Here is a 13,224-nt window from a genome sequence, read left to right on the forward strand (position 1 = left end):
TCTTGGCAGGTGTAAGAAAAGATGGGTGGCATCACATTTTGAGGACCTTTCCCCCAGCAATAGGACTTTAATGGGAAAAGTTCAGGAGGCACTTTTAAACTTGGCAAGTCTTGGGGGTGCAGAGCTGGCTGTTATTGAGATGCTGTCCTTGGTCTGCTTTGGAGATGTGGATGACGTTCTTGCTCCAAGTTGCACCATAGTTCTGGTGTCAGCCCAACCCTCTCTCCCGTAGCTATTCATTGTGCTGGGGAATGAGCAAGTGAACAGGTTTTGGGCCGCTCGCCTCCTGCCCTCTGAGGCCTTGTACCCGGATGCCAGTGCTGAGCAGAGGCGGGACTTCATCACCCAGAAGTACCGCTATGGTCACTACCGCTTGCCACATCCCCAGTTCAGCAGCCAGGAACACCTTCTGCAGGTACGTCTGTGCTTTGCATACCTTATGCATACTTTATGGCAGTGATGGCAAACCTTTTCGAGACCAAGTGCCCATATTGCAACCCAAAACCCACTTATTTATCGCAAAGTGCCAACATGGCAATTTAACCTGAATACTGAGGTTTTAGATTAGAAAAAACAGTTGGCTCTGAGGCGCACGTTACTCAGGAGTAAGCTTGGTGAAGCAACCATGTAACGCTTCGAATAGGTGAATAACGACCCTAGGAGGGTTTACTCAGAAGCAAGCCCCATTGCCAGCAACCGAGCTTACTCCGAGGTAAAGGATTGTGCCCAGGCCATAGTAGATGTGTGTGTGTGGGTGATTTTCTGCCCCCCCCCACATGATGAACTCTGTGCACGCATGCCCACAGAAAGGGCTCTGAGTGCCACCTCTGGCACCCGTGCCATAGGTTCGCCACTGCTGCCTTATGGGTATGGCTTTGCATACCTTATACACGCAGTAGGGGGGGCAGATCTGACCCCTTGAGAGGGCTTATCTGGTCCCCAAGCCTTCTGAGGCACTCCCCTGAACCCTCTGCTCCCAATCTGCGCTAGAGAGCTCACTGCAAACCTACCAGTCCAGGCAGCTGCCCCCCCATTCCCAAATCTGACCTGGTGAGCTACCTCCCAATGTCAACCTGGGCCAGGTGAAGGAGCAACCCACCCACCCCCAGGGCTCGACCCGCCATTTATGTCATATCCAGCCCTCGTAGCAAATGAGTTTGACACCCCTGCCTTCTGCCATCAGGCGTCTGCTCGGTGCCTCGGAGAAAACTGAGCAGGGACTGTGATCCTCGCATGGTCCTTGGATGTGCACAGGCAGGAGGAGAGAATCCATCCCCCCTCCTCCAATACATTGTGATGAGGAGATAGAAAAAGTGCAGAGAAGGGCAACAAGGATGATTGAGGGACTGGAGCACCTTTCCTATGAGGGAGGAACTCCTCGCAGCGCTTTTGGGGGGGACTCCTTTTTTTTTTTAGTTAGGAGAGGAGGCGGCTGAGGGGGGATATGATTGAAGTCTATAAAATTATGCATGGGATAGATAATGTTGACAAAGATAAATTTTTCTCTCTTTCTCACAATACTGGAACCAGGGGGCATTCATTGAAAATGCTGGGGGGAAGAATTAGGACTAATAAAAGGAAACACTTCTTCACGCAACATGTGATTGGTGTTTGGAATATGCTGCCACAGGAGGTGGTGATGGCCACTAACCTGGATAGCTTTAAAAGGGGCTTGGACAGATTTATGGAGGAGAAGTCGATCTATGGCTACCAATCTTGATCCTCTTTGATCTGAGATTGCAAATGCCTTATCAGACCAGGTGATCGGGAGCAACAGCTGCAGAAGGCCATTGCGTTCACATCCTGCATGTGAGCTCCCAAAGGCACCTGGTGGGCCACTGCCAGTAGCAGAGTGCTGGACTAGATGGACTCTGGTCTGATCCAGCTGGCTTGTTCTTATGTTCTTATGACATTTCAGAGCTGCTTAGGGGGTGGCTGACTTCCCTTTGCCTGAGCGTGGGTTGCCAGGGATTCGCAGAAGGCTTTTTTTTCTGAGTGGTACAAATCGGTTCCCCTTTTTCAGGCTCTGTGTGCCACTGTTTCTGGACCTGGGCTCCTGCAGAGGATGCTACAGTTCTTTGCAGCTACCGCAGAAGGTGAAGCAGGAAGTTACGAGGCTGTTTCAGAGGCTGAGATAGACCGGCGACAGAGCGGTCCGGGTAAGTGCAGTCTCTGCGTTATGTCTGCAGCTTCATGATGATGATGATGATGATGATGATGATGATGATGATGATGATGATGATGATGATGATGATGATGATGATGATGATGATGATGATGATGATGATGATGATGATGATGATGATGATGATGATGATGATGATGATGATGATGATGGGAGCAGCAGTGGCGTAGTGGCTAAGAGCAGTGGCTAAGAGCAGGTGCACTCTGATCTGGAGGAATCAGGTTTGATTCCCTGCTCTGCCACCTGAGCTGTGGAGGCTTATCCGGGGAATCCAGATTAGCCTGTACACTCCCACACACGCCAGCTGGGTGACCTTGGGCTAGTCACAGCTTCTCAGAGCTCTCTCAGCCCCACCCACCTCCCAGGGTGTTTGTTGTGAGGGGGGAAGGGCAAGGAGATTGTCAGCCCCTTTGAGTCTCCTACAGGAGAGAAAGGGGGGATATAAATCCAAACTATTATTATTATTATTATTATTATTATTATTATTATTATTATTATTATTATTATTATTATTATTATTATTATTATTATTATTATTATTATTATTATTATTATTATTATTAATTCGATTTGATAGACCACTCTATCCCCAAAGGGCTCAGAGCGGTGTACAAGTCAGATAGAAAACAGAAAATAACAGTATATAAAAAACAAATCGAATACCATCATTAAAATCCATAAAATCCAGTTGAAACCGTGGCAACAGTACAACCCACCCTCAAATTGGTGGATGGCATCCGGTCCTAACCCCGGGAGGGGGCCGGCAAATTGCCAAAAATAAACAGATGGGCAAGAGGGGAGGATGACTCCCTCAACTATGTTTAAACCCAAATCCGATGTTTAATCCCAATACATGCTGCTATAGCTCGTCCTCCTGACATCTATCATACTCTGCCAAAAAGTTTGCAAAGACCAGAAAAGTTGCCTTTTTATAAAAAGAGTATGCAGCCATCTTTTATGGAGAACATTTCTGCCCTTTCCTGCTACTACAAGTCATCCTTTGGCAACTTTAAGCAAATGTTTAAAAATGTTTAAAAAGTGAATTCTGGCCCTGAGCAAAGACAACTTTACTGGCTGTGTGGCCACGTTCTGGTAGTTTAATCTGCAACCATGGCTAGCATCTTCAGATACCAACCATGGTTGTGGGTGGAATTTTAGAAGCAAAAACTACCAGAATATGGCCAAACAGCCACAATAACCGGTTGATTCCGTCCATGAAAACCTTCAAAAATACAAAGACAACTTTATATTTTAAAAGTTACCCTCCCCCCAATCAAACATTTTGACAATAATGATTTGAAAAATGGGATTCTCCTCTACTTTGTTGCGTACGTTTGCATTTATCTGCCAGTCCACCTGATTCCCCAGAACCCTTTAAAATGTACATTCCATGAAACTGCTTGGGTATACCTGGGGCAGGATTTAGGAGTGATTCTGTACCTGTCATAGGTGGCATGGAGGAGCTGAACCCGGAAGGGGTCTACAATGAGGTCACCCAACCTGTGGTCCACAGTGGCTACCTTTACAAGGCTCCAACCATGACTAAACTTGCAGCTGCCAAGAAAAGCAGAGAGGGTAAGTGCATACATGGGATAGGGACCCATTTCCTGTGGTAGCTGAGGTGTTGATTGTGATGAGTTTTCTGCCCCATGCAGAATTTCAAAAAGTCTGGTGTTCCCTGGAGAAGTGTCTTCTGGTCTTTGAGAATGACAGCAGCTTGGAACCCATGGGGAAGACAGAAATGGAGGAAGTGATGTCACTGGGCGTCAATAGAACGTATGCATCTGCCAGCCCTGGCTCCTCAGACAGGTATTTGTGGGTCTCTCTTTCTCTCCTTCAGATAGCTCACGTTCTTCTCCATTCTATCCATTTTTCAAGGTAGCCTTCTGTGACGACCCCACACTTTCGGACACACTAAGGAAAAATCCAAAAAACAATCAGTTTGTCCCCTCAGGAACGGAGAAGCCCTTCCTTTATGAGCATAGCATGTCCACCCTTAAAATTAAAATATATTTGTACAATAAACTAGAATTTTTCCCCCTCAGTCCTTCCCAGAAAGTTGTAAAATGTCACTGTGTTTCCTCACTCTATGCCTTGTCAGAAATGAATTGGCACTACAGGCTTTCAAACAGGTTAAAAAACCCCAAGGCTGTTTCCACACGGAGGCGGAAGCCTGCCAGGGTCGGGCGCATTCCTGCGTGCCAACCCGATGACAGCTGGGACCCGGGCCCGGCATGGACGGTCCTGGAAAGAGCCGGGACGCTGGCGCCACGGAGTGCTGGCGCCCGGCCGACCCGGCATGTCCCCGGCCCTCCGGCACATCGCCGAGGCCTGGGGACCACCGGCCCCTGACCCTGGCGCCGCCTGTGCGCACGTAATGGCGGCCCTGAGGGATCACGGCGTTTTTGCCGTCCCCAGGCCGCCATATTCCGCCCGTGCAGAAACGGCCCTAGAAAAATGTATTATAACCAGCTAAGTTGTATGGCATTGTCACAAAGAGAAAAAAAATAAGTTTCAATATCAGGCAATTATTTACAGAGTAATGTTGCTGTTTCAATGTAGACACTGTTACAAAATTTGAACATGTTTCTCAGTCCCTGGCAAGATATTACGAGTAATATACAGGAAGTTTTAAAATGCTGGCACTTTTCTTTAGGAATTTATAATTCTGTTTAGACCTGTGCATCTTCAGTTGCCAAAGTTATCAGAACTCTGTCACCTATAGATAGTTTGAATGAATACTTTTACCCTGAGGAAACATCTTTAGCAGTTTGGTCTAACATTATAATACAAGCTGAGAGTCCTTTGATAATTTAGTCGCCATCTGTGAATACTTTTATTAACTTGTTAAATTGGAAATTGTTTTATGACTGTGATTGGAATTTTGTGTGGTAACCACATTGAGCCCAGCTTCAGCCAGGGATGGTGGGATATTAAATCTAATAAAAGAAAATGAAAATAAACACCAGACTAAGAATAATCTACCAGAAGATTATTCCCTGTTCACATAGATGATTATCAAGATTTTATCTTCTGATCGTCAGAAGTATCCCTTCCCTCTTTGGGTACTGATTGAATTAGAAGCCTCACTGCCTCACCCTTTCTATCTTTTGCAAGAATAAACAATATCCCTGTGTGAGTCTGTGTTAAACTGCTACCATGGAACACAGATCAAGCCAACCACATCTGTCTGACAATCCCCTCAGAAAGCAAAGCTTTCCACCAATAAAGTTGTTCATTCAACCTCTGCCTCTCCAAAACTCTTCTCCGACTGCCTCAAAATAGCTACCCACAGATTAACCGGCACTCTCTCCTCTATCCAGTCAGAAGGGCTCTTTCTCTCTCTTTTGCTTCTCTTTCTATTCAAGTTGCCTCTTCTTAATTACATGTTAGCAAAGTCCTGGAATCTATCGCACTTTCAAATTAATTTATGTTAGAGCCAGATCATGTTTATGTAGTTGGGGAAGGTGCCCTGTGATAAGACAGGAGAGAAAGAAAAGGAGTTTGTACAGCTGCTTTGCGAGACCTTACGGTTGAGAAAAGCAGAGTATAAGTCCAAACTACTACTACTACTACTACTATTTATTATTATTATTATTATTATTATTATTATTATTATTATTATTATTATTATTATTATTCATAAAAGAAGGTCATAATACTATTTGGATTATTAATTTTTAGTGATGTTTCAGGTTAGGGAACAAACTACTACTGCTACTGCTACTATTTTTCATTATTATTATTATTATTATTATTATTATTATTATTATTATTATTATTATTATTATTATTATTATTAATAATAATAATAATAATAATAATAATAATAATAATAATAATAATAATAATAATAATAATAATAATAGAAGGTCATAATACTATTTGGATTATTAATTTTTAGTGATGTTTCAGGTTAGGGAACATTTTCAGGTTAAGGAACATTTAAAAAATGGTTAAACAGTGGCATTGAATCCAGCTGGGCATTTAAGGCCAAATTGCAATGCAATGTTCTTTACCATTGTTTACAACAGCCGCAGTCTTATCCCTCCCCAAAATTAGAACAGGGCCATGAACACTTTATTCCTGCCTCATACTCCCAGTGCCAATTCCCCCAAATCTAGAGCTACTATTTGCCCACAGGGAGAACATTTTAGCCACACTGCTAACCTGGGGAATTAGACGTTGGCTGGAATAAACTCTTCATCTAATCCGGGAGGCCTTTCCTTGCACTCTTGCTTCTCTTTGGAACTCTTTTAAAAGTCTTATCCAGGGTGGGCCTGAGAAGAAGGAATTGCTTCCCTCAGAACTCGGCCCTCTGTGACCCCTTTGCTTGCTCCCGCAGGTTTCCCTTCACACTGGAACTCTTTCTAAGCAGTGACCGAGTACAGCTACTAGGGGCAGACAAGCCGGGCACGCTGCAGTCTTGGGCCAGTGCCATTGGCAAGGTAATGGGAAGAGACCAGAGCAGCAGTGACGTAGGAGGTTAAGAGCTCGTGTATCTAATCTGGAGGAACCGGGTTTGATTCCCCGCTCCGCCGCCTGAGCTGTGGAGGCTTATCTGGGGAATTCAGATTAGCCTGTGCACTCCCACACACGCCAGCTGGGTGACCTTGGGCTAGTCACAGCTTCTCGGAGCTCTCTCAGCCCCACCTACCTCACAGGACATTTGTTGTGAGGGGGGAAGGGCAAGGAGATTGTAAGCCCCTTTGAGTCTCCTACAGGAGAGAAAGGGGGGATATGAATCCAAACTCTTCTTCTTCTTCTTCTTCCTGCCTGGGTCATATCCTGCCTGAGTCATATTCGGCACCTCCTCTTTCCAGCCATCCCGCCCTGGAAGCCACCAGGTGCAGAGTGCCCATCTCCTCTACCCATCTTTGGCCCATCTCCTCTGCCCATCAGTCCTGCTTCATCCCACATGCAGGACCTCTGGTCAGGCCTCACCATTTGACCCACCAGTGCATTGGCTGGAGAGTGAGAGGCCAGCCAACCTGAGTGTCCTCTCCACTGAGTGTGCCTCTCTCTGAATCGGACTCCTCTTTCCTGTCAGTGGTTCACCCCTCTCTGCTGCCACTGCCTGCTGAGCTATGAGTTCCAGAGGGTGGGCAGGCTGAGCTACAAGTCCATGCTGAATCCCGGCCAGTGGCTGCAAGGCTTCTTCATCCTCCAGAAGTCCCACCTCTTCATCTGCCCCAAGGAAGGAGAGGGAGCTGCCGAGGACAGCATTAATTTGCGGCAGCTGCAGGAGCTCAGTGAGTACGGGCCTGGGCCTGCCTGGGCCCCTGTGTCAGGAGCGCTGCTCTCTGGTTGGCTGAAAGCAATCAGAGGATTTGGGATGGAGGCCTAGCTCAAGGTGTGAGCAGTGGTGTAGCGAGGGGCTGCGGAGTGGCTGGAGCCCCGAGCACCACTTCCTGAGGGGCAAATTGCAGGACCGCACCCTCCCTTGCAACTGGGCCCAGCCCCAAACTCACGGAGCTTGGGGCAGGGGCACAGTTGAGCACCAGCAACCATGGCTCGCCCCACCCCCGAACTCTACATGAAGTTCCATAGGGCACAGCTACGGGGGGAAGAGAGGTTCGCACCATTCTCCGTGGATCCTGAACCACTTTCTTCACCTTTTTGCAGGTGTTGTGCCCCTTGCTGAAGATCCAGAGAAGAAGGAAATGCTGGTCCTTGTGGAGATGGGGCGGTGAGCTGTGTGAAGAGGAGGAGGAGGAGGAGGAGGAAGTGGCCACAGACAGTCAGCTGTAGCCCCATTATGGAGGCCACTTTGGAGCTGGCTCTAGGCTAAAAAATGAAACATCCTTTCAGTCAGCCTCTGTCATTCTGAAGCTTTCTGTTATCTTTACATTTAGATGAAGTCAGTTTTCCTTTACCTTCTCATAACAGACGCATAGAAAGCCCACAAACAGAGCTTCCAGTCTCTGGGGGTGACATTGTGGTGGCCAAGTGGACTGCAGGGGCAGTTGCCCCGGGAAAGGGTGTGACGGTGAAGATCCACTCCCGTGCCCTGCCGTACCTTCCCATTCAGACTAGGCTCTTTGCTTTCAGGACCTTCCATCTCCAAGGGGCCTCCCGACTGGACTTCTCTGCGTGGTGCGTGGCTATCCAGGCCTCGGCAGGAGGCCAAGGGAATGCCTTGCGGGACCAGCAGCTCAGCCGAAGCGGCATCCCCATCATTGTGAACAGCTGCATTGCCTTCCTCACCCAGTATGGTGAGTGGCCCCTCCAAGTCCCGTCCCTCCAGGTGACAATCATTTGCACCATAATCCAGAGCTCAATCCTGTAGTGTTCTTTAACATTTTCTAGACAGAAGTTCTGAAGAAAGGTCGGGGGGGGGGGGTTAACTTATCAATGGTGGCGTTCCTATTGTGTTCAGAAGAAGAAGAGTTGGATTTATATCTCCCCTTTCTCTCCTGTAGGAGACTCAAAGGGGCTTACAAACTCCTTTCCCTTCCCCGCTCAAAACAAACACCCTGTGAGGTAGGTGGGGCTGAGAGACCTCCGTAGAGCTGTGACTAGCCCAAGGTCACCCAGCTGGCGTGTGTTGGAGTGTTCAGGCTAATCTGAATTCCCCAGATAAACCTCCACAGCTCAAGCGGCAGAGCAGGGAATCAAACCCGGTCCCTCCTGATTAGAGTGCACCTGCTCTTAACCACTATGCCACTGCTGCTCCTTATAATAAAGGCTGCTCAGCTAGCAACCTATGGCAGGATAGTGAGTTGCCAATTCTGCTCCATCACTATGGGCACCTGCAATATCAGACCCAGTAGGACTCTGTTGTAAGTGCCAGTAACTGGTGACCCCCAACTCTGGAGCACCAGTGTAGGGAGAAAAACATAAAGAGCAGACATTCATGTGCCCCATCAGTTGGTTACAAGTTAGGTCCTGGGCATCCCTCTTCGCTCCCAATCTTGAAACAAGGAGGGAAAGTGTGATAAGTATTTTGTTTATCTGAGGTACAGAAGTCGCAAAGGTTGTATCTGCTGCATTGTTAAAGGCTTTCGTGACCGGAATCACTGGGGTGTTGTGGGGTTTCCGGGCTGTATGACCGTGTTCCAGTAGCATTTTCTCCTGACGTTTCGCCTGTATCTGTGGTTGGCATTTTCAGATCCTCTGAAGAAGCCAGCCAGAGAGGCAGGTGAAACGTCAGGGGAAAAAATGCTACTGGAACACGCTCTCACTGCTGTTAATACGGTATGTTTGATTATTGTCCTCTAGCAAAAGTTCAGCAGCCTTACAGAAGTATGGGAAGGTGAAGGAGATGTCAGTAAATCCCATTCTATTTTATTTTGCTGCAAGGAGGGGTGGAGATATTTATTTCATTACATCCCTTGAGGTCTTTGGATGCTGGTGGCGGAAAGTGCCCTCAAGTCACACACAGCTTACGACAACCTTGTAGGATTTTCAAGGCAAGAGGGATCAGACAGAGATGGTTTGCCACTGCCTGCTTGTGTAGGCACCCTAGATTTCCTGGGGGGTTGCCAATGCAAACATTTATCAAGGTTGACACTGCTGAACTACTGGGAGCTGACGAGATCAGGCTACTTTGGCCATCCAGGTCAGGGCCTTTGGATGGTACCAGCAACAATAACAATAATGATGATGATGATGATGATGATGATGATGATGATGATGATGATGATGATGATGATGATTGATTGATTGATTGATTGATTGATTGATTGATTGATTTAATATACCGCCCCATCCCTGAAGGGCTCTGGGAGGAGTACAACATAAAACAGTATATATAAAATCATCATAATACAGTTTCCATAAATACAATTAAAAACAGCAGTTGTTTCCCAAGATAGGCATCTCACGCAAAACCTAATTTAAACGTAAACTTAACCCTCCTAGAAAGAAGGAAGGGGAGGAGACAATGGGTCCTGATGATATTGGGGACCCATAGAATGGGGGGGCACACTCAGCGGCTGGTCTCTCCAAAGACCCGGTGGAATAGCTCAGTCTTACAGGCCCTGCGGAAATCGCCAAGGTCCCGCAGGGCCTGGACAGCTGGAGGGAGAGTGTTCCACCAGGCCGGCGCCAGAGCCGTAAAGGCCCTGGCCCGAGTGGAGGCCATCTGCATCATTGAGGGGCCAGGGATCTCCAGTAAATTGGCCTCTGCCGAATGCAGAGGTCAAGCCGGAACATATGGAAAATAAATAAAGGAAAATAAATACTGTACGATATTTCCTTGAGTAATTCCTTGTGGGACCTGACCAGATCAGCTGCTTTTTTGTGCATGCTCATCAGAGGCATAGCTCCAAGGGGGCGGGGGGACACAACAAGCGCACGCCCCTGTGGGGGTGTGGTGAGGGCATTCCGAGGGCGTCCCGGGGTGGGGGCGTTCTGGGCGGGGGCGTTCTGGGCGGGGCAGAGGATGCACTATTGCACCAGGCGCTTTCCCCCCTTGCTATGCCTCTAGACTCCTCACACATTTACCCACAATTTCCCCATTGGAGCATCTCTCAACCCTTCCCCCTGCTTCTCCATTAGGGTTGCGGCATGAAGGCATTTATCGGAAGAATGGAGCCAAGTCCCGAATCAAGGCTCTGATGGAGGAGTTCCGACGTGATGCCCGAAACGTCAAGTTGCGCATCAGCGACAATTTCATTGAGGATGTGACGGATGTGCTGAAGAGGTTCTTCCGGGAGCTGGAGGATCCCGTGTTCACCACACACCTGCACCCCCAGTGGAAGGAAGCTGCCGGTATCAATCATCTCCTAGTATTACAGCCAGCTAATGGGATCTCTCTTCATATCCCAGAGACAAAGTGTGGTGGGTCCATGAAATACAGAGACACAGTCTGGGATTATTATTTTTTTACCTTTTAACTGGTCTGAATACTGAAAATTGGTTGATAGCAGAGATTGGGTAAATTATGGCAAGCCACCAGTTGCTCTGTTTTGAAGCACCCTAGACGAGGGGGGTCCAACTCAGGTGCCCCAGATGTTCATGGACAATGATTCCCATCAGCCCCTGCCAGCATGACCAATTGGGACTCATGGGAATCATAGTCCATGAACATCTGGGGCACCAGAGTTGCACACCCCTGCCCTCGACAAAGGTTATTCTTTACCTTTATCCAGGATACTTCTAAACTGAGTCCAGTAACAGGCAAATTGAACGCGGGAGTTCAGGTGAACCTGATGCCCACAGCATTTGCCCCTCCCAAGCAAACTTTAGCAAAGTTGGTCCGTTCCTTTCAGGAGACTCACACCAGCAGTCCTGCAGGAAATTAGGTGCCCCTACCCAGAACAACCCCCGCCCCCAGTACCCTTTCACAAATCTCCAGCACAGAGCCTGCTGGGCATAACAGCAAGCCGCCTTGAAGTCTATTGTGGGAAAAGTTAATTAATTTTTCCCACCAAAGAACTTGCTGAAGAGCCTGGCAGATTCTGTGTTCTGCAGTGGCTCCATTGTACCCAATGGGAATTTCTGTGCAGGCTGCACATTTTTGAAACTAGAGGCATCAGACTTTCAAGGTGGCTCCAGGAGGTCCTCCTGGTGATAGCATCAAGTCTTTGGTGAACTTTGCTTCTGGGGGCGGTGGGAGTGGGTGGGTTGAGAGAGTTCTGAGATAAGTCAGCCATCAGGCTTCATGTGTAGGAGCAGGGAAACAAAATAAGCCTTTTGGGGCCCACAAAATTGAACCCCCAGAAGCATAGTTCATCAAGCCTGGATGCTATTACCAGGAGGGCCTCCTGGAGCCACCTTGAAACTCTGGTGCCTTTATCTTCAAAAATGTGTATCCTGCACAGAAATTCCCCATTGGGTACAATGGAGCCAAGGCACTGCAGAGCAGAGAATCTTGGGCAATTTCTTGGAGTGCCTGTCAGGGGTGCATTTTTAAAGCTACTAGCACCAACATTTCAGAGTCTCATCCAGAGACTGTTCTGATGATATCACCTGAGTTTGGTGAAGTTTGGTTCATGGGATCCAAAGTTATGGACCCTCAAAAAGATAGCCCAATCTCCTGTTAGCTCACATTGGAAACAATGGGGGATGGGGCACCCCCTTTGGGGGTCCATAACTTTAGACCCCCTGAACCAAACTTCACCAAACTTGGTTGGTATCATTGGGATAGTCTCTGGATAATACCCTGAAATTATGGTAATGCTAGCTTTAAAAATCCGCCCCCTGCAGGCAAAAATACAAAAAATCTGACAGACCCGAATTTTTTGAGTATACCTGAAAATTCGGGTATATCCAAATATGTTATTTGTCTTATTCGGGCATACAGATAATTTTATGCCCAAATAAATCCAAATTTTACCAAATGTCTATGGTATTGACCAAACCTAGCTGTCACTGTAGTTATATCCTTTCTCATAGAAAGATAAGAGTTTAGTCAGTAGCTATTAGGATTTCACTGCCTTTCTTTTGTCTGGCATCTTTCCTTTTTTTCTTTATTCAAATTTGTACCCCGCCCTACCCCAGCTTACACATAGTCAATAACCAATACAATCCATCAATATAACACTCACAATTCAGTATATGAACATAGCCAACATATGTTACAATAGAACCATTTAAATTTATTTGATCAATCAACAGATAATTGAAACCTACCAAAATATACAAAATATGGCACCATTTCACTCTCTATTATTCTTTCCAGTGGGGTATAGTAATTCAATAAATCTAGCGAGTTCAAGTCTAGCTCTTTCACCCTCTGATCCCAGTTTGTTCAGTAATAGGGGGTGAAATAGTACCTTCTTCTTGGGTACCATCGTGTGCTGGGTTCACAAGTCACTCTTTCTTCCCAAATATTTCACTCTCTGAAACCATCCATTATGTCTCTTGGGCACCACCTCAAGGCACAATTTTATTTGTGGTAGGCAATATGGTTCTTTGGTGGTATTACTCAATTGAACACCAATGGAATTCTCTTCTCCTTCCAGAAATTTCCGAGAAGCCCCTACGACTGGAGCAGTACAAGAAGCTGATAAACCAGCTGCCTCATGTCAATCGCAGGACTCTGGCTGCTCTGATTGGCCATCTGTACCGGTGAGTCGGCCCCCTTTCTTGCT

At 47.1% G+C, this 13,224-nt stretch overlaps 1 protein-coding gene across 6 annotated transcripts in view; it reads left to right on the forward strand.

The window, feature by feature from the left end:
- Positions 1–13,224, forward strand: part of ARAP3 (ArfGAP with RhoGAP domain, ankyrin repeat and PH domain 3) — a 77,106-nt gene that overhangs the window by 31,624 nt on the left and 32,258 nt on the right. For 4 of the 6 annotated variants that reach the window (XR_007246171.1, XR_007246172.1, XR_007246169.1 and 1 more), the window contains exons 13-22: positions 233–415; positions 2,024–2,159; positions 3,635–3,760; positions 3,841–3,994; positions 6,531–6,633; positions 7,236–7,437; positions 7,811–7,874; positions 8,237–8,400; positions 10,688–10,969; positions 13,096–13,201. Coding sequence is in view for 1 of the 6 variants with exons in the window: in XM_048516053.1 (XP_048372010.1) it covers positions 233–415; positions 2,024–2,159; positions 3,635–3,760; positions 3,841–3,994; positions 6,531–6,633; positions 7,236–7,437; positions 7,811–7,874; positions 8,237–8,400; positions 10,688–10,900; positions 13,096–13,201 (1,451 nt within the window). In the remaining 5 variants the exon portion in view is untranslated. The remainder of the gene's footprint in view (positions 1–232; positions 416–2,023; positions 2,160–3,634; positions 3,761–3,840; positions 3,995–6,530; positions 6,634–7,235; positions 7,438–7,810; positions 7,875–8,236; positions 8,401–10,687; positions 10,970–13,095; positions 13,202–13,224) is intronic. The other 2 variants (XR_007246170.1, XM_048516053.1) reach the window with 1 other exon arrangement.

This window comes from Sphaerodactylus townsendi, linkage group LG14 (genome assembly GCF_021028975.2).
Source record: "Sphaerodactylus townsendi isolate TG3544 linkage group LG14, MPM_Stown_v2.3, whole genome shotgun sequence".
Taxonomy (NCBI): Eukaryota; Metazoa; Chordata; class Lepidosauria; order Squamata; family Sphaerodactylidae; genus Sphaerodactylus; species Sphaerodactylus townsendi.